General features: G+C 40.3%; 1 protein-coding gene across 2 annotated transcripts; it reads left to right on the forward strand.

The window, feature by feature from the left end:
• Positions 1 to 502: 502 nt before the first annotated feature.
• ETFA (electron transfer flavoprotein subunit alpha) lies at positions 503 to 26,769 on the forward strand. Of its 2 annotated transcripts, none has more exons than XM_042474828.1 (12): positions 503 to 672; positions 6,090 to 6,239; positions 7,519 to 7,600; positions 7,702 to 7,784; positions 8,471 to 8,570; positions 11,101 to 11,211; positions 12,193 to 12,294; positions 12,931 to 12,999; positions 13,632 to 13,714; positions 21,368 to 21,433; positions 24,797 to 24,877; positions 26,489 to 26,769. In XM_042474828.1, the coding sequence occupies exons 1-12, from the start codon at positions 640 to 642 to the stop codon at positions 26,522 to 26,524; spliced, it is 996 nt and encodes a 331-aa protein (XP_042330762.1). In that variant the 5' UTR covers positions 503 to 639; the 3' UTR covers positions 26,525 to 26,769. The 2 variants fall into 2 exon arrangements, with proteins under 2 accessions (XP_042330762.1, XP_042330761.1); XM_042474827.1 differs by lacking the exon at positions 503 to 672 and adding an exon at positions 1,109 to 1,171.
• The last annotated feature ends 193 nt before the right edge of the window (positions 26,770 to 26,962 follow it).

Genomic DNA, 26,962 nt, shown 5'->3' on the forward strand with positions numbered 1-26,962 from the left:
AGCAAACTTAATGGACAATTCTCAGTGTTTCACTCTGCAATACTGGAAATTTGGGGAGTATTCATGCGAAATGAACTTTTCACACACCCCCAGTGCTAGGGAATCCTGGGAATTGTAGTTTATTGTGGCACTAGAGCTCTCTCTGACAGAGTTGGCTCAATGTTTCACAAAACTACACTTCCCAGAATTCCCTAGCACTTAAAGCGGTCTCAAACTGGATTATCTCTCCAGTGTGGCTTGTCATGAAATGGAGGGCACGCCTTGAGGTAACGCCTCTTCTCATTGGCTAAGGCTGCCAGCCAATGAAAAGAAACCGGAGGAGAGGGGCGGGGCTTCCTGGCTTCACTGCCCTCGACTAAGATGGCGGAATTCCCTCTAGCCAATGAAAAGAGAGCGGAGGGGAGGGGGCGGTGCTTCCTGGCTTTGCTGCCCTCGATTAAGATGGCGGCGCTAACATCAGCGATTGAAAAGGGGTGGTGCTTCCTGGCTTCGCTGCCCTCGACTAAGATGGCGGCGCTCCCGTGAAATCTCGCGAGGTTTACCTCCTCAGAGTAGGCCTCTGGTCGCAACTCGAGGCGCTCCTGAGGAGGAAAAGGAGAAGCCGAGGTGGAGTGAGGAGGAGCCGCGGAGGGAGAAGCCATGTTTCGGGGGGTTCTTTCGGGGCGGAGAGCGGTGAGTGGTTTGTAAGGGCTGGCTGTGCCCTTGACCCACCTCCCTGCGAGGTAGGCCCTTTCGGCCGCCTTCCCAGTGGGTCAAAGGTCTGAGCGCTGGGCTCCAGCTGAGCTCCCTTTGCGGAAGTCAGAAAAGGCTGAGAGAGTGTGACATATGTATATATATATGTGTGTGTGTGTGTGTGTGTGTGTGTGTGTTGCACGCCTTCATTCAAGTTGTTTCTGCCTTATGGCGACCCTAAGATAACAATAACAACAATATAATTGACTTATATATCGCCTTTCCTTTGCAGAATCAAGGCGGATTACAAGCAAAGGTCACCAAAAAATGGCAGATACAAAGTACAAAACAACCCCCTCCCTCCCTCCCTCCCTCCCTGTCAGTTAGATAACAGCAAACATGACAACAATGAATTAATTATGCAAAGAAAGCCCAAAACACACGATAAAGAATGCAAAATACAAAGAAGACGAAGCTGTCCTGGGGTTTTCTTGGCAAGGTTAGTTCAGAGAGGTTTTTGCCATTGCCTTCCTCTGAGGCTGAGAGAGTGTGACTTAAAGGTCTCCCGGTGGGTTTATATTGCTGAGATGGGATTCGAACCCAGGTCTCCAGAGTTGTAGTCCAACACTGAAACCAGTGAGCCATGCTGGCTCTCACCCAATATATGCAGACATACTATGGATGTATGAATGCATATGTGTGTGTGTATAATACACACACACACACACATATTGTATATACAGTAGGTGTATACACTTGTCCCTCTGTCTAATCCACAAATAACCAAATCCGCAAAAGCCAAAGCTGCCAATGCGGAGGTCCGACTGCTGCTTTCTGACCAAGAAATGGAGCCAGAATCACAATGTATGTTAGTTGTCTTCTATGTTCTCAAAGTCAGGCTTTTGAAAACACCGGATAAGTATAGTCTGTATTGATTAATACAAAATGCAGAGGTGGCAAAATGAGTACATTGTCTTTCCCTTTTCTTTTGGCTGAGCCAGAGTTGCAAGGATTGAGCCAGCCTTACTTAACACATTGCCTTCCAGATGCATGGGCCTGCAGTTCCCTGAATGCTAAGCCAGCCTAGCCTTGCTGGGTTCAGCTTGGAGAAGGTCACCTTGGTCTCTAAGGCAAGTGATGGCACCCAATAAGTGATCAAGAGGACTATACATTTTACTGCTAAAGACATTTGGGACGCCTTACCCTTAAAAAAAGCTCTCTCAGTTGGACACTTTAAATGCAGTTTAGGATGAAACATTTATCTTCTCTTACTCTCTAAGTCCAATCCCATTTTATTTTGTTTGCATAATATGCCAGATTGCTTCTGGTAATGTTCATTTCAAGGAATATCGTGCAATAAATGTATCCAGCCAGCCTCCGTCTCACTTCCGCAATGTGCTGCAAAGGCTGACTGCTCTGCCTCACATCTATTGATGTTATAGGTTTCCTGGGAAGGTAAAGTACCCCAAAACTGCAACCTGCCTGAGGAAAACGTATGTGGCATTTGTTAAAGGCAAGGAGTCCTGTAGGGCCTTTACACTCAATGTGTGTAGCCTTTGCTTTCGGTTAAGTAGAAAGTAATATTGAAATTGACTATGGTGTTTTAAAGGATATATGTCAAGCCCCTTATACATGAACAAATACAACCTCCTAGTCCTTTCTCTTCCTCACTGTTGATCATGTGTGCATTTCTGGCACAATAAATTATCACCATTGGGAGACTGTGCAACATTCAGAGTTAATGAAAGGCATAGTGCTACACCTGTCCCTCTATTTTTGCTAGGCATCTCTAGGTCCTCCAGTGCAACTCTGTGGTCAGCATCTATCAGACATTGACCATAGAGCTGCACTGGAGGAACTACAAACTCCTAGTGGAGAGTTCTCTCTAGGTATCTCTATGTCATTCAGTTTGACTTTTGGTTAAAGGTGACCACAGAGTTGCACTGGGGGACCTAGATATTCCTAGAGAAAGCATATTAATAAACTCTGATCCGCAAGAGTCAAAGCCTCAAACGTAGAGGGACAAGTGTAATTGCTGTTTTACGGTTTCTGTTGGTGGTCGGTCTCCCATCCATATAGCTAGAATGCATATAAAGTGCAAGGGATAAGGAGAGCCAAAGATATTATGCCTGTGCTTATATAGAAAAAAGGCAGAAGGGCATGTTGCTGTTGTTTGCTATAAGAGCGCAGAACGGAAGGTGAGCATATATAGTAGGTCAGCACAAGTGGAAGAAAACGTATAGTGTGTAATGCTCTTGTTCATGGTTGGCTGGAGCCCTGCCCTTTTCCAGGATGTAGAGAAGGGACAAAGTCTCAGATGGTTTTGTTCTCACAGTTGGCCCAATGTCATCCTTTTCCAGGATGTGCCATTCCATTCTCCCTTGGTTTTTGTACAGAGGTCTGGCTACATTCCCAGTGTGGCAAAGGACACACCAGAGCCCACCTCCTTCACTATGTTCGTTTTGACTTCCCAAGGGAATGTGAGGAAGGAGAAAGGCAGTAATAAAACAGCAGCAGTAAGAAAGTAGTAAGAAAACCAGAGGGCTGATGGCAGTCTTGTAAGGTCTGAAAATCCTACATAAGCTAAGAAATATTCATATTTATATCTTACACACCTCAACAAACTCCTTCCCTGTCATACCATTATAACATGGGGGTGACCTGCCTAGGCTCTTGAAGGCTATGACAGTGGACCATGAAATGTGTAACTGGTTCAGTCAAACTGGTGTAGCATTAAGTATGGCCTTAATGGAGGGCTGTATGAGGTCTAGCCTGCTTATGCGTGGAAATCTTGTTCTGAGAAGATAGGACACCGGGTAATTAATTGGCCGCAGTAATGATGAGCATAATGGTTATCCTTCCTGTAAATGAGAAAGGGTCAAAAGTATGTTGGATGATGGAAGAATGCCATGTTGATCCTATAGATGTTGACAGTTTTAGGAGACTGGGAGACCTGGGTTCAAATCTTTACTCTGCTATGGAGGTCACTGGTTAGCCCTGGACCAGTTACTATTGCATAGGCCAAGCTATCTCAGAAAATGGTTGTGAACATGAAATGGGTGGCCAGGCATGGTTGTGTGAAACTATGGCCTGTTACAGGCTGCCAAAATAAAGCTGCTTCGGGTCTCTTTGGACTGTTTAAATGATGCATGCATCCTAAGAATCCGGAAGCTGCACCAAAGCTGCACTCCAGTGCTTAGGAATGGAGTGTGGCTTTGGCGCAACCTCCGGACTCTTAGGACCCATGCATCATTTAAATAGCATACCTCCAAAGAGACCCGAAGCAGCTTTATTTTGACAGTCTGTGTAACAGGCCTATATGCTCTAGCTACCTTGAGCTCCTTAGAAAAAAGGTAGGACATTAATATAATAAACTCATTAATAAATGAATTAAATGTGCTTGCACGGGAATCAAATCTTTCAGTAATTCGGATGTCTTTAATCAAATTAAACATGTCAATATGAAGCCACACTCTTGCTTTTTTACAGTCTCTTCTGCTTAGCTCAGTATCTCTAAATCTTCATAAAGAAGAAATGCCTAACGTGGGATTTGGGCCAAACTTCAGTTTGGACATGGTGTACTTGGCACACAGATTCCCTACTTCATCTTCATCACCTCTTTCCCCGAACACCTTTTGTATGATTTGTGCGACTTTTCCTTTGACCTACAGTCATTTGACATTTGGGGGGAAAGCCCAGAAATGTGAGCCAAAACAAGCAAAAGTCTGGAAAAATGTCTATAATATCCAAAACCTGCAAAACAGCAGTACCTTTATTGGACAACTAAAATGCATGCTGCAAGCTTTCAAAGCTCCGTTGGCTTCTTTGTTGGGCAAAAGGTGTTAAAAATCATGCAGGCAAAAGTAAAACAATTTTTAATACATAGCACATCAGATTCTCAGCGTTGATTTATTTTTATGACATTTATTTTCTGCTCCTCAGGTGAAATCCAGCAGGTATTACCTCTGATGGAAAATATGGTCATCTCACTGTACTTCCTCTCTAGAAAACACAGGATTGACTCTAAATACATTTTACTCCCCCTGGGAACATAAGACTCTGTGTTTCGGCAATCCCGTGTATGTTGCTCTGTGACGGGACTATACATTTTGGCAAGTTTGGGCTTTTTGCCATGCGAGCATGGATTTACTTGTCAAACGGTGCCTACCGTCTTGTAACTGTCATAGAAATTGATATTTGAAACATAATCAAAAATATGGTTTTTGATCTGTATTGGCAATAAGTAATTTGTTAGTGGTAGTTCACTTCAAATGATTCTAAAAGCGTATGTTCTGTGGTATGATTTAATATGCTTAAGATGAAATCTTGACTGCCTTACAGGAACCTGGGCCGTTCTGCTCGTCATTACAAACCGTAGTTTAAATCATTGTTCGTGTAACAAATTATCTTCAATGCCTGCATAAAAAAGAGTTGGGTTAGATCTCCCTATTATAGTAATTTCCAGAGGGACAACTGAGTTAATCTGTTGAGGCAAAAAATAAGCAACTTGTGGCATCTTTAAGACTAGCAGATAGTGAAACCAGTGGTGTCCCAATGACCTCAGTAGTTGGAGTTGAACTCTGTTGGAAGTAGCAAGTGGACAGCTATTGGACAGTTTGTTGGATGTTGTAAAATGTGCATTGAATAGTTTCTAGTACTCTGTCCCTTTAAAGTTAACCAAATAGTGTAAGGGGAGTGTGTGTTGTAGTAAAAATGCAAAGACTTTGAGTTTATTTCAATATATTTAAATCACAACACTGTGCTAACTTTCTTTTCCCTAATTAAATATTTCAGTTCAAAAACTCACTGACCATTGAGTTATTAAACAGGTGCTTTTTTAAAAGAGAAAATTTAAATCAAATAAGCACACTTGGTCAGATTGTGCTCTTTCTAGGACCTTTGAAATGCTTCCACTTCAAAATATTCTAGAAAACCCATATTACTTGTTATGTTATACTGTATTTGGTTAAGCTTTTAATACAACAATTTAAAATCTCACTTGTGAATGAGATTTAATGATATCCAGAAGACTGTCAGGGAGGAGACGCTTTGGGAATAAGTGTTTCAACTCCATCTTCTTAAAGGGATGGAGAGGAACATCTTATTGATATACTGATTTGGAGGAAAAGCTTAAATTCCTAATAAATAATGTGATAACATGATGTCCTTGCTTGTCCTATCCAAGCAAGTTTTGCTTCAGCTGTTTTTGTATGAGATCCCTTACTATACAAATTACATGAACCCTTTTTTCGTAAATAGAGAATGCAGAGCCAAAGGTTTACATCCCAAATTTTGTTTGGAAGAGCACCACGTATATGTCTACTTACTCAATAAACTCTGTGTAACTTATTATGAGTTGTCCATGCAGAATCTTCATCTTGTGTGAATTAACCTTCTTTGCTCATCCTGTTTTTCAGGTCTTGTTGCTCCACCGGTTTCAGAGCACACTGGTCATAGCTGAGCATGCCAACGAGTCTCTTACCCCTATTACGTTAAATGCCATCTCTGCAGCCAAACGTATTGGAGGCGAAGTATCTTGTTTAGTAGCCGGCACCAACTGTGAAAAGGTAAGCAAACGTACCATGATTTCTCTATGCTGAAGTAAGGGGAGGCAGGAACTCAGGAGAGCAGAGCATGGGGTTTGGTGATTATGTCTGATCTTTGAAGGGCTGCCTAAACTTGCCTTAATGTGCAGTTGGCATAGTTACATCACTGCTATTGCCAAGTGAGACTCATGTTCTGCTTTCATTGATGGGATGTCTGATTTGTTCAGTGAACCAGATAAAAAGCCAATGTGCAGTGATACCAAGTAGTGCTCTGCTGTCCTTAGGCCTTTATTATATCTTATAGCACGGTACAGCCAGCCCTCCACATTTGCGGCTTTGACTTTTGCAGATTTGATTATTCATGGATTTAATTAATATGTCCTCTCTATGAATCTCTAGGACCTCCAATGTGACTCTTTGGGTAAATTTTGCCAGATATTGCACTGGAGAACCTAGAGATACCTAAAGAGAACACTTCCCAAAGCATTTATACATCCTACAGCACAATTCTGTGGCTAACTTCCAGCAGATGTTGGTTGCTCTGGAGGACCTAGAAATCCCTAGAAAGGTGTTCTTTCAGGTTGAAAACAAAGTGTTTTTTATTTGTGGTTTCTCCACTTTCACAGGGGTCCTGTGTCCCTAACTCCAGTGAATGTGGTTGGCCCACTGTATAATTGCTTGTTACAGCACAGTATAATTGGAAAATCTGTGTAAGATTTGGAAACTTTAGTAGCATCATCTTGTGTTTATAGTAAACTCTCAACAACATAATTGAGACAGAAAAAAAGAATTCTTGTCTGCAGGAAAATGAATGATCAGATTTGTTGAGGGTATAGTTGGGGTGAATGGAACTACTGCCAAAAGTCTGCCTAGCGATTCCAGAAGGCTCCAAATATGCTCTGCAACCTGGTTGTGTGAGTCATAGAGACCATGAAGAAGAAATTGAAAATACAAAAACCAGAATATTAAAACAAAAAAATTAACAAAAGATTTGAGAGTGCAATATGAATTTTCAGTTTGGGTTGTATTTGGATGGTGTACTTAGGTGCAGAACAAGAGTGCACTGAAGGATGTCTGAACAGAGTTTTAGACAGTAAGATGTGGGAGTCCTGAAGCAGAATTCTGTGTTATTCCAAGTCTTTCCTGCAACCATTTCCTCCTCTCACAAACTCTTCAGGCTGGGGAGTCCTATCTTACTGTTTATTTAAAAGGGCACTAGTCCGGACTGTAGCATCTGGTCACAGCAGTAAAGCCTTGCATGTGCAGCTGAATCCTCATAAAGATTCCCTTCTTGTCACAGGTGGCTCAAGAGCTCAGCAAAGTGCAAGGGGTCGCCAAAGTTCTTCTTGCCCAGCATGATGCCTACAAAGGACTTTTGCCTGGTGAGGCTTGTTTACAAATACTGTTTGCCGTTTAAGATTCCTTGCAATCAGCATTGTGTTAGAAAATGCAGGGTGCTCTGACCAATATGTCTCATTCCCAGAGGAGCTGACTCCATTGATTTTGGCAACTCAGAAGCAGTTTAATTACACCCACATCTGTGCCGGAGCATCTGCCTTTGGGAAGGTGAGTGTATATAAAATCCACTCCAGACCTATTATTCCAAGGTTAGTGAGCCCTAAACCAGTGCAAATGTATGACCCAGAATTAATACAGTATATGCTTCTTAGAAGCTTTAGTTATTTATGAAGTCTATTTTTTTTTCTGGGCCAACAACCAGGAATTTCTTTTATTTTGTTGCCATAGCCTTTTTTTTGGGGGGGGGGGCTCTCTCAGCAGACCTCAGTCCTCAGGCAGGCATATGTAGGGAGAAGAACTGTTTATTTATTGTTCAGTTTGTTATTTTAGCAGTGTTTGGTAGCTGTTGTTGTCGTATGCCTTCAAATCATTATTGGCTTACGGCAACTCTATGGTGAAACTATTGTGGGGTTTCCTTGGCAAGTTTCTTCAGAAGGGGGTTGCCATTGTCATCCTCTGAGGCTGAGAGAGTGTGACTTGCCCAAGGTCATCCAGTGGATTTCCATGACCAAGTGGGGATTCAAATCCTGGTCTCCAGAGTCATAGTCCAATGCTCAAGCCACTGCATCATGTTGGCTTTGTTAGCTGTCTTGACTATTAAAAATCTTTAAAAACAAACAATACAATGTGAATAGTAATCAATTAGTTTTACATGTGTTTCTAATTCATTTTCAGTAGCTGTTACTAAATATATATATATGTGTGTGTGTGTGTGTGTGTGTTTTAATGTTTAGAATCTTCTTCCCAGACTGGCAGCAAAACTTGATGTTGCTCCTATCTCAGACATAATCGATGTTAAATCTCCCGACACTTTTGTCAGAACAATTTATGCAGGTGAGTTTTGTCCATCTGTGAGTCACTACTACATACAGAAGTATAGAGGTTCGCATGAGTAAAGATAAAAATCACTTTGATAAGAGGAGTGGAGTAGTGGGAATGGCTTTTCTGACACAACTAATAGCATCATCCTGGGTACTATAGGATTGTAGTTCAAAGTCCTGAGAAACCAGATATAGCTTCTTCATTAACAGAATCTGCTGACGTGCTTCAAATGTATTGTATTTCTGTTAATGCATTTTTGATAAGATTTTGCCAACTGTGAGACATTCAGATAGTCCTCTTTATTTAATATGGGTTACATTAGTTCTGAATCCAGCAATCCATAGGGTTATTTTTCTTAGTTAAGAGAGACATTGATACAATTATTTGTAATATTTAATTGACTTTCCCTAATTATTTTGCAGCCCTTGTTTGTCTAGCTCCATCATGCTTGTCTGATCCCATAATTTAATTTAGACATGAAAGCATTAGCCTTTATGTCTTTTAAATTTGTTATGGCAGGATATCCTTTTTTTCCCCTTTGTCAATGTTCTCTTGCCATCAGAGATTGATGGACTGCATATAGGTTTTGATTTGCTTTCTAATAATTTTCTTTCTAAAATAATTTGTGCTTCTCTATTGTTAGCTCCCTCCATATCCTTGTAAATGAGAAGACCTAAATGGATCAAGGGTTTGGGGAATGATACTTAATCCACAGCTTCACAGCCCAGTCTTGAATCAGTTTTCTCACAAGGCACTTAATATTTATGATCAGTTTGCAGTCCTAAGCATATTTATGGAAGTAGATTGTATGAAAATCAAGAGACATCCAAGTTTAGGATTGAACATCTGTTTCCTAATGGCAGGTTTTCCTGAGAACAAACTGGTACCTGAAATAAACGAACTGCTTTGTAAAGAGCATACATTATTCCAGAAAGCTGCCTTTTAGAATAAGTTTGTTATACAATTTGGTTCAAAGAATTAAAGGTGCAACTACTTCATTTTTCATTCAGATACAGACTAGACTAGACTAGACTTGCTCCTATCTCTTCTCAGCAGTTGTGACCTCTTGAGCGAAGTCATGCTTGTTTTACATAGCCAGTCATTCTTCAGAAACAGTTAAGAAATCCTTATAACACTCCCTAGAGATGTAACTTAATTTTCCAAGAGAAAGAGATGGCTTCTCTTCATCCCTGATTGCTTTTCTATTTTCTGAACTAATTTTTAATATTGTGTGGGAAGGTGTTAGTTTTTATCCTATTCCTGCACAGTTCTAGTCAGGCTTGCTATTAGATTGTATGTACAGCGCTGTGTAAATTTACAGTGCTTTATAAATAAAGGATCATCATCATCATCATCTAATAACTACCATCTGCAAATCTTAGTTTTATTTGTAGATGTAACAAGTTTTAGTTATGGTCTGGTGCAGACGTAACAATCTCATCTTTAATAAATCTATTCACATTATTACACTAATACAAACCTATTGTAGCTTAATAGATCCTGGTTTGTTACCAGGAAACTGGTTTATTAAGCTTTTGGGCTTGCATGCTTCTTTCTTGCTTTTCCCATCTTCTGTACTTTGTCAGGCTTACTTAAAATACCGGAATGAGAAAAGTGTGGCTGAACAGAAGGTTACTAAGCAAGGCATAAGATCTGTGCTGAAATGGCCCACCATCATTCTTTGGCTCAAGTCCTTTCCACATTTACTGGGATGTAATGCTCACTGCACTCAGTGCAATTTAGTTCTGAATAAAGTAGGGCTATTGTATTTCCCTCTATGAAATAAGAATAACACATATGCCCCTCCTAGACAGTACTTTTTTGTGATTCATATTGAAGGCATGGACTTTCTTAGTATATCTCAGAGGTGGACAAAATATGGCCCATGAGCTGCCCTTGAGTTGCAAATCCCTTCTGCTCTAGAGAGCTTAGCAAACAGTGAGGAATATTGGGAGTTGCATTCCAACATCTGGATGGGCATACTTTATTCACCCCAGTGTATGTGATGCGATTTCAGATACCTGGCGTCCAGTCTTCTGTAGCCATTGTTGAAGCCTTGTGTGAAAGGTTCTGGTGGTACGTCTGCTCTCTCTAGCCCCCAAGCATTATTTTTTGTGATTGTGGGTGGGTGGTCATGAGTATTACTGAAATAGTCCTAATGAATTACCTGAAAATTGGAATGAGTCAGATTCTTAAAGTATAGAAAGGAATCTTGTAGCACCTTTAAGACTAACTGGAAGAAAAGCATAAGCTTTTGTAGACTTGTTCTGCTTCATCAAGTGCACTAAAGTGTGAGAGAAAAATAATATGTAAACCAGGGAAGGTTTGTGTAAAAGCAGAACCCTTTGGTTGGCACAGTGAGTAATACTTCCATGACATCAAGGAAATGTGAAACCGATTCAACTGGATTTTTGAGCCTTTTAATTTTCACTGGTTGAAATAGTTTTCTTGCAGCAGTGACCATAATAGTCTTCTGCTAAGAAGAGTAGTTTTTGGGGATTGCAGTTGTGTTTTCAAGAGCAAATGTGATCTTATTTTATAGGAAATGCCCTATGCACTGTGAAGTGTGAGGAAAAAATAAAGGTGTTCTCTGTGCGAGGCACTTCTTTTGAGCCTGCAGCAGTGAGTGGCGGTAGTGCTAGTTTAGAAAAAGGTGAGTGTTTCATTTTGTTTTGCTTGTTTTGTTGAAGTTGTAATTGGGTTAAAAACAATTCATTTTTTAAAATGAAGTTATGTCATTATTAGAAATGACTATTTGATTATTTAATTGCAAGTTGAGTGTCCCTTATCTGGAGTTTCAAAATCTGAACTACTCCAAAATCTAAAACGTGCTACATGTTGGCTGAGATAGCAACACCTTTGAATTCTGATGGTTCTGTGTACACAATTATTAAAAATATGTGTATAAAATTATTAAAAATATTTTATTAAAAACCTGGACTTGAGCAGAAGAGGCAGGACAACACAGGCTGAACCCATGCTGTCCTGTTCCTGGTGCTCATTTGGGTTAGCCTCTGGGTTAGCATAGGGATGGGTGGCTGTTTACCCACCTGTCCCAGCACTGACCCAGGGCTGCTTCTTACCTTTTTTTGGTGTGTGATCCATTTTAAAAGCTCCCAGTCGCCCTGTCTGATGTGGAAACAGGGCACCTGGCTGCACCCACGTGGCCAGGTACCCCATTTCTGCATCAGATGAGACAGCGGGGGGGGGGGGGGGGCTTCTCATATGGATTGCATACCAGAAAGCTAAGGAGTGTGGGGAGAGGGTTGTCTGAACAGCCTGATATATGTGGAAAACCAGTGCTATTTTATTCTGGGGTAAAGGATTTTTATCTTTGGGTCAGACCAGATCCTCTGGATCTTTGTCTGCACAGGTAGGATCAGGCATAATACTGACACAAGTGTTGGCCCACGTTGTCTAAACCAGATGATTTTTGGCTGGAGTGGAGGACGGCCCATTTGGCCTGTGCGGACAACCCCACTGTGTTCTTTTGAATACACAGCTAAGAAGTGGGAGGCTATAATTTAGTTGATTTTGCTTGAATATAGAGTTTAAACTTGAAGGCAATGGCTGTGGAAAGACTTTGTACCTCCAGGAAATTTATGGAGTCTCTTTGTATTTTTCACACAAACAGTATCTGCTCCTTCACCAGTTGGTCAGTCGGAATGGCTTGAGCAAAAGCTAACAAAAAGTGACCGTCCAGAACTGACCAGTGCAAAGGTTGTTGTATCAGGCGGTAAGTGGTCGTTAATTAACTAGAATTGTGCTAAAATTTCCAGGAAAGCAGACCCTCCTACTGTCCCTCCTTTTGAATCTGAAAAGCTCTGTCTTGTGGCAAGAAAGGCAAGAAAATGGGGAAATGCCCAGCATATCAAATTGACTGGGTGGGGAAAATAACCAAAAATGTTAGGGTTTATCTTATCAATTAGCAGTGATAACAAACAATGTGTACAAGATGTTAGTTTGAGAAATGATTTGGTTTTCAAGTGTATGCAATTGATATGTGGCCTAATTTGTTACCTGTAGTTCAGCAAGGAAAGAAAGCAGCACAGAGTACAGCTCACTGTTTTCTTACTTGAAATGATAACCCTCAGGCTAGTAGGTGGAGTGCAGTTTGCTAAGATTTAATTGTCTAATTTCTCTCTTTTGACAACGATCGTACTGTTGATAGAGAAGGAATAAAGAGGTTAATCCTCTGCAGTTCTGAAGAAACAATGTTAATCAAAATGACTAAAACAAATAGCATTCAGGTTTCATACAAGGGCTACATAACTGTGCAGCAGAATTTAAAATATTAACTGGGTTGGATGAGTGAAATCTCCAGTGTTGCCATTTTTAGAGATTTGAATGGACTCCATATTTTATTTTTAAGGCCGAGGCTTGAAGAGCGGAGAAAACTTCAAACTTTTGTATGATCTTGCAGATCAGTTGCATGCCGCAGGTAAAGAGTTCTTTTTATTCTTGGTTCCCCAAATATTTATAATGGAACAATTCTTGGTGTTAATGCTGGTTGGAATTACTGTCTCTCCCAAAGGGATGTAGACTTGTTTAGTACTGTGTGAAGTTTGGTGAAATGGAGCAATTCTTTTGCATTTGAGAGGGAGTAAATTGATTTGGCCCTGATTTCTGTGAGCAGAGACCAGCTCATGGAACAGGATTTTTCACCTCCCCCTTTCCTTCTACTCCTGGAGGTTGGGGGACACGCTCTCCAGAACCATGTAAGATGTGGTTTGGGAGTGGGTTCAGCTGAAAAGGATGGCCAAAATCATTAGCAATAGCAAGTACTGTACATTTCTATACCACCTATCAGTGAACTAGCACTCCCTAAGTGGTTTACCGTGTGTAAGCCAATATGCCCCCAACAAGCAGAGTACTCATTTTACCGACCTACGAAAGGATAGATGGCTGAGTGGACCTTGGAACCCTCCTCTAGGGTTGAACTTACAATGTTGTGGCTGCAGGAGCAGTGTTTAACCAGTGCATCACCAGGGCTCCTAATCGTCACCCACAATTTTCATGAATTAAAAAAAGACTTTTCTGAGATAATTTTGTTTTGTTTTTGCTTGCATCTAGTTGGTGCTTCTCGGGCAGCTGTTGATGCAGGCTTTGTCCCCAATGATATGCAAGTTGGACAGACAGGCAAAATTGTAGCACCGGTAAGTGTTTCAGTAACTTTTACTGCAGAGACTGCTAATTCTTCCCTAGGATTGCTTCATTTTCCCAATATAGCTGCAGGTAATTCATAGTCTTTGTGGCTGGCGGTGACTTGCTAGTTCTCACCCTTCTTTCTTTTGCAGCCTAGAATGGCTTTTGTGATGGTTACAACTCTTCCCTGTTCTGCCTGACATATCATCTTGCTTTGTGAATGGTACAAGGCTTCCCTTCTGGTGTGTGGTGTCGTTTGTGCAGGTTAAGTGAGGCTTGTCACAATGTGCTATCATCACCCGCAGTGTGTCTGACATCATAGTGGCGTGTGAAATGGGTATGGCACGGGGTGTGATCTGAATATTATTTGACAGAAGAGCTGTCTTTTGGGATGAACAGAACCAAATGCGCTTGAGCCTTTTTGCCGTATTAGTGTCAGATAAACATGTATGGGAAATGCATCTTAATCTAGCCAAACAAGGGAGATCACTGATGCCAAAGTCTTTTAACGTTACAGTTTATTTCCTTTGGGATATTATGCCAAAGAGTTCACTTAAGAGTGGGCTTTTGATGTGTCAGTTATTTTTATTACAGTGTGCATTATTTGTCCCCATAGATACAAAAGGGCTGAATCACTTTCATAGTCGTGTGGGATGTGTAACAATTAAGACATTTACTTTTGGAAAGGAATTGTATGCACATGCACAAGACTGGTGGCTCCTTTTCAGCTGAGCTTGCTGAATCTTTTGCTTCCTTCCTGTGTGACCAGGACCTAAAGAATCTGGCAAATTACAAAGGAAGCAAGGAGTGTAGAACAGTTGCTGTAAAGGGTCTAGTTTATGGAGTGATTTTAGAGCAAAGATACTGAAGTACAAATACTGCTGATTATTTCCAGTGAGAAAAGACCCATTGAGTCAGTCGTTGAGCTATGTTTTCATATGTATGCAGATCCATTCATTTAGTGTGATTACTCTAGTTGGGATTAACAGTAAGATTCAGGCCTACATGTCCTAGTAGTATAGGAGAATATTGTATTTAAGGACCTAAGGCAAAGTTTCCAAGTATTGCAGAACATTTTGAAATCCAGGAAAGTATTGGGGATGAGACTTGTAACCCAGGAGAACTGATTATTATAACAGTATTGTTACACTTGGGAAGTTTGAAGAACTAGCTATACAGTATTTGCGTTTTGAGGTTATCATGGAGGCTGTAGAATTCTGAGTACTGAATGTTTCAAAGTTCAGTAAGGTAGAATCAAGCACATTATGGAAGACCTAATTGATAGCTTAACCGAGTTTCTGATTTGCACAGAAACCCTGATGTTTGACATACCAGGAGAAACCTGGTGACTTTCAAAAATTTTGGACTACAGTTCTCATAATGCTTAATCATGGATGATTCTGTTAAAAGTTAAGGGAACTATAGTAAAAAATATATCTGGAAAGCACCAGGTTACATACCCTTCTTTTCATAGTAGCTACATCTTGCTGTATTCATGCATTGTCTTGACAAGCTCTAGAAATACATTTTTGACTGTTTCCTGCTGGAAAATCAGCTACTTTCCTTTGAGTCCACATATTCATTTCTTATCATAAGAGTATTCCTTTCCTCATGTGTGAGGATTCAAAGCTATCTTTTAGGATAACAAACAAAATCTATATTTGCCAACTAAAACTATTGACTTCTGATTTTCGAGGCTGGAGCCCAGGTTCAAGTCAAGCAGACATCTTAAGCATGCTTTCCAAGAATTTGTGTTATATTTGATGGATTTTTTTTTGGTACTTTTTACAGGTATTTTGGATTAAGAGTTAAAACCAGGCCATTGGAGTAGAACTCATTTTCCTAGTGGAATAAGGATTGAATTCTGATTACATTTGAGGACTTCAGTTAAATATACACAAAGAATAAGGAGCAATAAGGAGCAAGTAGAATATGAGAGATGTTCATCTCTGTCTGTCTTTCAGATGGTGGAGGAGAGTGTTTGTTACTGATGCTTTTATGGGTGTATTTATAGACTAATAAACTGGCCCAGTAGGGAATTTGGCTGGGTCTTGAGTAGAGGTTGTATTGGAGGCAGGGTGGATGGAGTTTTGATTGATGATGCTGATTATATGGCCAATAATTGGGAAGTGCATGAGGTAATGGTCTGGAATAGAGATGGCCAGTGGGAGGATTTTTGCCCCTATAGTAGGTTGCACTGCTACATTTTCACCCCCAAATCATAACAGACATAACAAATAGTTTCAACTTCTGGGTTTCTCTGCAAGTTTTTGGGAGGTGGTGTGTGTTTGAGAGAGTGTGAATGGGAGCAGTGTTAAACTGGTAGTCCCACTAGTTGGGTATCTTTCTGCCTTCATTGTGTTGGGCAGGAAGCCACTTTAACTTTGCTGAGAGTTCTATTTTAAGCCATGGTGGCTTATGTCTCTTCCTCCCAATGTGTATTACAATACTTCAGATTGTTTTGTTCCTAGGCTTGAGTTCTTCTGTGTCAAAGAAGGAAGGTTATTCGTATAGTACCTAGATCACCTTGCTTTATGTGTATTGGTGGAAGGTGTTTGCTGGCACTTCTTTTGAAGATTTTTCTGCCAGGTAATGGCAAACCCCCCTGAAGAAACTTGCCAAGAAAACCCTATTATAGGTTTGCTTTAGAGTCACCCTAAGTCAAAAATGACTTGGAGGTACACAACAACAAATTATGAACTGGAGATCAGGGTATATTTAATTTATTATTTTCAAAGTAAATGATACAGCAGCTTTATCTTCATTTGGACTGTTGTTTCTTGATTTATTTATTTTTTTGGACAATGTCATCTTAAGTCTTTTGGACTTATGCTTAAGAACCTCAGGAGTTTCTGTGTGAATGTTTGCTTTGAGGGGTATATAAGTAACATGTCTGCAAACCTTGGAACTCTGGAGTAATTTCTCCTCATCAAATGGTACATTCAGAAAAGTATGTTCTGGAGCACCTTGTGCTAAACTTCCTGCAAATACCAACATGGGTAAACTATATTTTCAGGCCTCCTAGCATGTGAAAAACTGAGGTATGCCTTCATTACATCTACATATTTGACTAATACACTAAGTTATGTAAGCCATTGTTGTTAACTAGCTAAAAGTTTTGGGGAGACACTGGCCATGCTTGAGAAACTGTTTTTTTCTGAGTAGTTGGTAGCGTTGAAAAGTCATGTTTGACTCACAAACTTCAAAGAGCTGTTTGTATGCAGCCGGGACTGAATTTTCAGACCCTTTCCTTTAACTTGTGAAAAAGCTGGAGACTGACAGCCCCTTTCATCCTGCATTATCCAGCATGGCTTTTAAGTCCAAGAGAACTGTGTTCTCAAATTGATGCTCTGCTCCTCAGGGGTTGGTGCAGAAACATTAAATTGTACTAAAATATTCATATGAGAGTGCATTTAGCTGAAAGCAATTGATGTGCTGCTCCCAGGAGAGAAGGGAAAAAAAGAAAGAAAGAAATGCTGTATGGGCCTGCACTCAAGCAGACACCCTAAGCACACTTCTTAAGAGTGATCACGTGTCCTGGTTGATCAAAGCCCCATATAAGTTCTTAAAGTGAAAAGGATTAGAAAGGGATGAAAATGTTTGACCTGCCAGAGTCTTTAGTAACATGAATGACTTCAATCCTTGGGGTTTAAGGACTTTCTTCCAGTGCAGTACGAACATACTAAGGGTCCATATTTAGAGAGGCAAAAGGGGCTTAATTGCTTTTAATCGTATTCTTGAAATCAAGAAGTCTCTTATAGCTACACGTTTTTACTGTAGAGAGAAGAAAGAGCTGGGTTTGATGAGGAACTTTCTGCTGGCTTTCCAAGTGTCCCACTGTTTGTGGTTCCTCCCTGATGACATGTGGGACAAGTTGTAGTTAAGGATGATTATGGCTGTGAGAAGAAGTCCAGAGATGTTGGTTGGTCTTGATATTATTCGTATCTCCCACCCCACCCTCTTTTCCAGTTCTCAGGGATGGGCAGAAAGTGAAAGATAGGAGGAAGGTCTCTTCCAGCAGGCATACTGAGATTATTTTAAATTGTGAATTTTGAATGAAGCATTTTAAAGGTGAATTGTTTTAGAATGTGCATGGCTTATTTGTCCCTTTAAATTGCTGCATGTTTTAATTAATGTGTTTAGTTGATGTTGCACATTATTTGTTGTTGTTCCCCACCTCGATCCATGGGGAGAGGTCAGTAAGAAATATCATAATCATCATTATTATTGCAAGCAATGTTATAGTTTGGAGGAGTTAGAAACATAGAAACCTACCTTATTCTTGGTGATCATCTTGAGGTCAGTATTAGCCGAGATCTTATATCAAGGAGACACAGAGCATAACAATAGGCTCACAAAATTACTTGGCAATTGCATAATACTGCCTTATTAGTGGCATTGCACAACTGAACATGCAATTAAATGGGCATGGGCATTTCCACATGAAATGCATATGAGCAGCCAAGTGGCACCTAGAGTCAGCCCTTCTTATACACAGATTTTTTATACACGGATTCAAGTATACAGTACACGGTTTAAAAATGTTCCAAAAAAGTATAAATTTCAAATATCAAACCTTGATTTTCCATTTTTTATAAGGGACATGATTTTGCTATGTCATTATATTTAATAGGACTTGAGCATTCACGGATTTTGTTATACACGGGGGATCTTGGAACCAAACCCCAGCGTATAACAAAGGTCCACTGTACATATATAAATGCACTTCTGCCACCTCAAGCCGATTATGGACATTCCCCATCAGACAAAAATATCCAAGTGCTTCTGCAGGGGAACTTACATGCATATAACACTAACAGGTGAATAACACCCACCCCTGTGAGTCTCAACATTTGCCCTTCCATGTGTTTTGGACTTAATCTTCTAGAACCTCTCACCATTGATGGCGATGACTGAAGCTTCTGGGAGTTGAAGTCCACTATAGATGGGGGACTAAAGGCTGAGAGTATTCTACAATCTATGTCAGTTTATTCTAGCTCAGCCATGAAAACCCACTGGGTGATCCTGGGCAAGTCACTCTCTCAACCTCAAAGGATGGCAATAGCAAGCCCTCTGAAGAAACTTACCAAGAAGACCCTGTGATAGGTTCGTCTTAGGGTCGCCATAAGTCAGAAAAGACTTGAAGGTGCACAACAACAGCAACAACATGTTACTTGTAACCTTTCAGGGTGCAAGGCAAAGACTATTGCTCATATCACCCACTATTTGAACACTCTACTTGGAGCTGGTGGGAATAAAACCTAGAACCTCTGCCAAGCCAAATTCTGCTGTACTACTAAAAGTAGGAAGGATCCAGAATTTCTTCCATCCTTCCAGCCCCTGTGTTGCTGCTTGTTTTCTCCATCACATCAGGTACAAAAGAGAACTTGCACTTCTAGTAGAGGAAGCCAGTTTGTTTGCTGCTGTTTGGCTCTCTTCCTAGCCATGATCCCTTATTCCTGGTGAGAGGGCAGGTGGATCTGTGACACATGTTCAGTTGACAGGCAACTTGAGGGCACATACACACACGATGAGGACAAGCATAAACAAATAGCATGGGAGGTATCACACACTGAAAATTGCAAACACTTAATGATGTGTTGTCTTTACCACGTTATTGCAATATACAGATATGCTAACAAGCATTGGGGACAATAAGGTGTAGACATTAATGTTTGGCCTCTGAACAGATTAGAATAACATTAACACTAGCTAGTGTGTATGTGTATGAGACCAAGAATTTAGATGCAAGCTGTACACTTAAAATAGTCAGAGTATACTAGGTCACCATGTTGCCTTTACTATGGCTGGAGTCCTTAAATCGAAGAATTCTTCATTTAGTTCAGATCGTTGTGCATGTGTATGCACACACTTAGCACAGGTGTGCGTATGTGTGTATACACCACCACCCCACATACACACACACATCTTCTTCCCTACTTATAATCCACTTGCTGCTCTTTGCTAAAGTAGACCTGTTGAAAGAGTGGAAGTTACATCCATGTTGACTTACCAGTCAGGAGTTGATTCAGTGGGTTTTCTGTAGCTGGGACTAGCAAAAACAATTATATAAAACTATATTATATTTTATTTAAAATTATTATAAAATGTATTTTATAAAATAGATGCAAAAATTATCTGACATTCTGTTTGTACAGTATCTGTTTACTTTTTAAAGAACTTCACATAGATTTCAAGTATTTCTACAGCTTTCTGCAGGCCTCCAGATTGTATAAGGTATAAAGAAAAGTCTGGTTGTAATGACATGGCACCTTCATTTTTGGAAATAGGGTGCAAGGGGGATCAGTTACTGAGACTTGTTACCTTCACAGCTCTTTAACACAATTAATCCCTTGGGAACTTGTCTTGAGTAAGTGGTTTGCCTCTTGTAATGTAAACATTGTAATTCCTTAACACTGAAGGACTAACAAAATCCAAGACGTTTGCAAACGTCTTGAAGAAGTAGGCTTTGTGTTGGGAAATGTCATATTTATTGAGATTTGTAGCAGTCTTCACTTCCTCCCAGTCTATCATGTCCATGGATGTCACAGGATCAGCCAAACGCCCTTTTGGGGAAAAGTCATATTAAGGGAGTAATCTTACACATACTTGCTAGGTAATAAGCCAAAGTGAAATCTGTGGGGTTTGTTTTCAAGTGAATGCTCATGGAGTTACATTCATTGTCTACAGATAAGGAATTTGCTGTCAGGTATAGTTGCTTAACTCTGCAACTGAAGGATACCAGTCTCTGATAGTCTTCACAGCAGACTGGAACAGAGCTTTGGACACCATTCTGCCTGTGGGTTTCTGAGACTTAAAGTCCAAAAAGTGTATTTTCCCAGCTCTGGATTGAAGCAGTAGGTCTATGGACTGTAAGGTGTTTGTGTGTCCTTTTATATGTACAAATTAAGATGCATTTTGACTTTATTGGATCCTAAAACAAGACACTACAACTTTTAAGCCTCTTTTCTGTATGCCTGTTCCCCCCGCCGCCGCCCCCCCAAATGCTGGACTTGAAGGAGGGCTTCATGTTGCAGAGAGGATTGATAGAAGGATAAACTGACTATTGGATTCCTGACTTTTCCCATTTTAGCCCTAGGATATGTGTTATCTTCTCTGGTGTTTTCATACCATTTTCCCTAACATATGCATGATGATGGACAGATGAGAAGGTTGGGCAGTGTATATACAGTATATGCAAATAAAGGTATTCTAAAATCCAAAGAAATCTGAAATCCAAAACATTTCTGGTCTTAAACATGCGGCACTCTCCTTATTGCCAGGCAAGGGTAGGAGAATTTGGGGTTATTTAAAATCACTGCATACCAGAACATTCTACATGTTTGGTATTGATGTCTCAAAAATCAACTTGGGAAGAAGTATTTCACTCCAAAATAAGCCAACAAGCCCTTTGCAAGCAGCTACTTAATTTCTCCCATTCAGCATGGTATTTTTGTCCTCTTGAACCCTAGTTTCCATCAGCCTTTGTTTGATAGGCTGGCCATTGGTGAGAGATGGTAGGAATGGCAGTTCAACAGCAGAAGGTTCCTTATGCCCAGCCCAAGGCACCAGTTTGCAATGCTTGTTTCTAGAATATAGGTCCCCCCCCCTCCTAGTTTGGAATGTTTCTTTCAATCTTATTTTTGTTTGTTTGTTTGTTTCAGGAGCTGTATATCGCTGTTGGAATATCTGGAGCAATTCAGCATCTAGCTGGGATGAAAGACAGCAAGGTAGAGTGCTTGAGTGTGTACCTCAAAGAGGGCCATTGATAATGCTGAAAACAGTGTAAAATCCTCAGTTTACTAGTGGCGGTGGCAAGAAACATACACTGGTCAAAGATTAATTCTATTCTAAAAAAGTGAGTTGGTTGACAATAGATCATGTTATAACTCAAAAGTACGTGCGATAGTATGTTAATACCTGCACGCATTCTGAAATACATTGATTTCAGCCTCTGCAGCCCCCCTGTTAAGATTTTAGCCCAAAGAAAACATTATCTTGGCGAATCCTATACAGCAAGACTCACATTCATCTATTTCAGAATCTGACACATGAATCCATGCATAACAATGCGCAATTTGAATTATGGACTTACTACTCCATAAAGTAAAAGACGCCTTTGAACGTCCTAGCATTTATCCATTCAAATGGAAACCTATTATAAAATGATGATAAAACTTTAAAAGGTTTAACTCGTTAGTTGCTGAAATGTTTTCAGCCGACGCAAGGCTGGTGCATTGCTCAGATCGAGATTGTTGCCAGTGGAAGATGGCTTGAATTATTTTTTAAATGAGACCTTCTCTTGCCCTTTTGGTTTAAACAAGACAAGGACAAAAACAAAATAACTTTAAAAGCAATTCCGTGTTCACTCTGCACATGCTCCTGTAGCCAGCTATGTGTCCTGGAACACTACACTTTTTTGGGGTCTAGTTTCAGCAGCTTAATAGTGAATTCATGGCAGATTTAAATGTTGCTGTCCCTTTGTGGAGGTTTTTGAAAAACACATGCTCATAGTAATGCTCAGCACAGGGTCATGTTGCCGAAGTGTGCCTTACCTGTGTGCCAGCCGATACTCCAGGTAAGATGCCTTTTAAATGGCACCTCTGCTAGAGTGACTGGAAAATTACTTCTTAAAAGCAGTTTGTTCCTCTTGTTACACGTTTGAAGAGTAACACATTGCCCTTACTTGTTGCAGTGGCTTTTAAAAGTGAACATTTGCAATCCTTGTTGTTTCCTTGTTACTTTTTTGAGAATGGTGTAGAATGGTGATTTGCAAGCTTTGGTCCTCCAGGTGTTTTGGACTTCAACTCCCAGGAGCTCGAACCAACTAGGTCAACAGTCAGGAATTCTGGGAGCTGAAGTCCCAAACATTTGGAGGACAAAAGTGTGGGAACCACTAGTCTAAAACATCAATTTTCCTATTCCTTGCATGGAAATCTGTGGTGGTAGATGGGGGATGCATTGGAAATCACTGCAGAATAGCCAAATTCTGTTCATGCTCACAATGTTCCATTGCGTAATGCTAGAAAAGTTGTCTTTACTATAAATAGTGATCAGGATTTTATATCACTTCTGTAGTAACTGTTACTTCAGTGTCCTGCTTCTGGAAAATGTTCCATATTTAGATTTCCATAGACTTTTAGCTAGAGCTCTTTCTCACTATTGCTCCCGTGTTTAAGCTCACAGCACAGATTTTCAAGAGCTTAACTTTCTTTTACTTGATCGGTGCCCTACTTCTGTGTTTATTATCAACACTAGATGGCTGATGTATTTGCTCAAACAGATCAGATTTATATAAAACGTTAAAAAAGAAATCCCTTCTGTAACTATGGCAACAGTCTCTTGAGTGGATCCCCCCCTTTGCTGTGAATTATCTGGCATTGTGAACTTGCACACTTCAAGGATGCTTTTGAAAGTGGTCCACAAAGCTTTCGGCAAGCAAAATGTATAATTTATTTGTACTTATGACAAGGTAGAAAGTTAGGCTTTTTCCCCCCTCTAAAGAATGGATTGCCTCTCCTCTCCCTCCCTCATTCCTTTCTGGAGTTAAATGCTATGTTCGTCTTTAATTATGTATTAATTAGGTCTCTTACAATTATTGTAATAGGCTTATTAAAGCAAGTGGCGTATCATTGTTTGTGTTGGTTTTTACTATATATAACCATTGCTGTGCTGACATTATTTCTAGTTTTGTGAGCGGCCAGCCTAGCTGATTAGAAAATAGAATCTGTGTTAGAAGCACAGAATCATGTAGAGTTGGAAGAGACTCCAAGGGTCATCCAATCCAACCCCATTCTGCCATGCAGGAAGACACTATCAAAGCACTCCCTACAGATAGCCATCCAGAATCTGTAACCGGGAGACTTCATCACACTTCAAGGCAGTGTATTCCGCTGTCAAACAGTTTTTACTGTCAGGAAGTTCAGATTCTAGATAGCTCAGATTCAGGATAGATTTGTTAGGAGCTGGGCTTTCAGGTATCCTGGCCCCAAGCTGTTTAGGGTTTGTGGCTTGAATTTAGCTCTTTTTATCCTTTCTCTCATTTTTGTTCCATGAGTCTATATTTAGTCTACTGTATATACTCATGTATAAGTCTAGAAATTTCAGTCAGAAACCTGACCCCAAAAACCTAGGTCGACTTATCCATGGATCAATGTAAATACTATATTCTCTCTTTTTAAAAAGGGAACCATCCCCTGGTGAAAGGCAAGAGTGCAATCTGTCCTGGAAGCACAATCCTCTCTTCCATCCAGCCTTTAGTGGAAGCCCAAATAATTATGCCTGCCATAATTTGGTAGTTCTTTGGTATTGTTTTCCTTTGTTTCATCATTTAGATCCTTTGTTACATGCCCCAAGATTTTACCCTCGACTTACCCACAGGTCATTTCATATTCTTCAATTTTGATCCCAAAACTTGCCTTCAACTTGTACATGAGGTCGACTTGCAGTTGAGTATATACAGTAATTTTGTTTGCCAAGAGTGCTAGTTCTGGATGTAAATAATGTATTAAAAATCAGAGCAATATCCTTACCTGTATTTAATCCATTACCAAACGGGCCTTACTATTAAGAAGTTCCTTTTAATGTTCAATTGAAATCTACCCTTTTGTAACTCAAAACCATGAGACCTGGTTCTACCTTTTGGGGCAGCAGAGAACAAACCTGCACCTTCCTTTCTGTGACCGTCCTTTAGCTATTTAGAGTGGAATCATGTCCCCATTCAGTGTTTTCTTTATCGGACAGAGCCATGCTCGATTCCTTCAGCCTTTCCCCATGTTTTGTTCTCCATACCTTTTATCATCCTTGTTACCGTCTCTGAATCCTCTCCAACTTGTGTATATCCTTCTCAAAATGAGGCACCTAGAACTGCAGTACTCCAAAGGGCACAGAAGTACAGATGTGCAGCTTTTCAGATTGTATTCAGTTCTTCTACCTTACTGTTATTTTTCTACTGTGAACTGGAACAGAAATTTCTTCTAAGAGCAATTGTGGTACTCTTGGCAAAAAGCAAAGGAGCTGCCCTCCAGTGCCTACAGAGAGACTGCAAGAGTACTTCCCGGCTGTGTCTAATCCTTGTTTGTTTTCCCTTTCAGACCATAGTGGCTATCAACAAGGACCCAGAAGCACCAATATTCCAAGTTGCAGATTATGGCTTGGTAGCAGACTTGTTTAAGGTGAATCTCACCAAACAGCTCCTGTACTCGCAGTTTTGAAGCTCAGGTTTTGCACTTAAGAGCCCGATTTGGTTGTACCTATTGGTCTCTAGGTATGTGTGGAACTTCACTTAGGCTGGGTAACTAGTATCCATTTTTGCAGCCTCAGCAACTTTTCTGATCCCTCTTATTGGGGAAAAGAAAGTTCCCCAGGAGAATTTTTGATTCTGAAAGCCTTGCTTTAATCTGTGAAGGCCTTCCCCTCCACCTCTATGTTTTTGTTTTCTTTTCTGAAATCAGAATTGAGCTTCTGGTCACTTTTTGTTTTAATCAATTTCATGACCAATTTCATATTCTGTTATGCAGCTGTGGAGATGCAATTTGAATTGTGGTTGACAGGTTGGTCTTCTAACAGGTTTCTTCACAAAATGCCCTTGCTGAAAATCTCACTTCACACCATACAAGTCCTGTGTCTAAAAAAAGTATACTGGTGTTGCCAATGATGTTTGCCTTTCCCTGCCTTTGAGTTTCCCTCTGCCTTCGATTGCCCCTCACCTTTGGGGTTCGATTAGCATGTAGTCTGCACAACTGGCATGGACTCCTGGTATAACCCATGGAGGAGAGACAGGAGAAACCATGCCAGCACTTAATGCCATGCCTGAACTAATGCCTGCTGGCTTGGCAGTAAACATGGGCCTTTTAATAAGCTGGAGACAAAGTGACATTCGGAAGAAACAACATGTAGACAATTTCCTTAATAAATTTTGTACGACCGCATTATTTCCACCTAATGGAAATGTAGATCTCTTAAATAATTGAGAGGCTATATTCATCAGTCTTGAGTTCAGCTGGGATCTCTCTGAGTGAGGGCATCCTCCAGCCCCTGGAAGTACAAGGTAACTGATAGTTTGTGCAAGTGGCTTGCGTAGGGTTTCAGGTGTAGTCAGCAAGCGAATCAGCCACCTGTTTTCACACACGGCTGCTCTTGAGAATTTGTAAGGCTCACTGTGCAGCATGGCCGGAGTTCAGTTAAGTGGCATACCCACAGCAGTTGCCAAGAAGTTGGCACCGTTTCCTCTGCAACGTATGGATAGAGTTGTTTTAGAGGTCCTTCATTACCTGGTTCTGCACATCCCATCTTTGTTGATTTTTGTTATGTGCTGTCAAGACAGCTTTGACTTGTGGCAGCCGTATGAATGGAGTCCTGGTCATCAACATCTTGTCTTGCAGATTCAGAGTTGTGGCTTCCTATTTATCAGGTTATAAGTACATCTCACGAAACAAATGTGAAGTTCATAATCAAACACACAGTTTCCTTATTACACAACACTGGGTAGAACCTGTGTGTGTATGCAGAAAAGAATAAAAAAGCCAGACAGGACTTTCAGTGTTGTTTGATTGCTGGGGAACACTTTCATATTACATGAGAAAATATACTTTTAACTGGGTTTTGGTCAGTATAGTTTTTGTAGGAGTATCCAAATGTTCTTGAGATCTACTCAAAGCATTTATTAAAAGCATCTATTCATACATAAGTTTCTTAGGATGTGGTCTCACTTCCATGCTTTACCTTTTATTTATATACACACACACTTAAATTTAGCTATTTTAATGTCTTTTTTTCTCTGTCAGGTTGTTCCTGAGTTAACAGCAGCCTTGAAAAAGTGAAAACTCGCATGTTTCCAAGAGTTGGGCAGAAATGGCTGTGATTTCAGCTTTGAAAGTGTTTTTAAACAAAATCTAAATTATATTTTATGAAGTGAAAAATGCAACAACCACTTAATTATTGCCAAAAATGTATGTTCTAGACGACCTCCGAATGCCTTGTAATATACCTATTTGTATCTTTGTCTGCAATTTAGGTTCTGAAATGATTTTTCTAATTATGTAATAAATATGCATTGTACTCACGATTTCATATTACACTTTTGTGACCTGATATTTATGTATAGTACAGATTCTGAACTCCAAAACATTGAGGGTAACTTCTTGTGGTTCAGAGGACTAAATTGCATTGCTGCGGCAAAAAAAGAATCAACATTTCATTAGAAAACTACACTTTGGGGGAGTTTATTTTGAGGAAGTGTGACTGCCCCCAAAATGCAC

Source organism: Sceloporus undulatus, chromosome 6, assembly GCF_019175285.1.
Source record: "Sceloporus undulatus isolate JIND9_A2432 ecotype Alabama chromosome 6, SceUnd_v1.1, whole genome shotgun sequence".
NCBI lineage: Eukaryota > Metazoa > Chordata > Lepidosauria > Squamata > Phrynosomatidae > Sceloporus > Sceloporus undulatus.

Coding starts and splice junctions, on each gene's coding strand:
- ETFA (XM_042474827.1), top strand. CDS start 1,124: ATGCAAAATACAAAGAAGACGAAGCTGTCCTGGGGTTTTCTTGGCAAG. Junction 7,601..7,701: donor CTACAAAGGACTTTTGCCTG/GTGAGGCTTGTT, acceptor TCTCATTCCCAG/AGGAGCTGACTCCATTGATT. Junction 13,000..13,631: donor AGATCAGTTGCATGCCGCAG/GTAAAGAGTTCT, acceptor GCTTGCATCTAG/TTGGTGCTTCTCGGGCAGCT.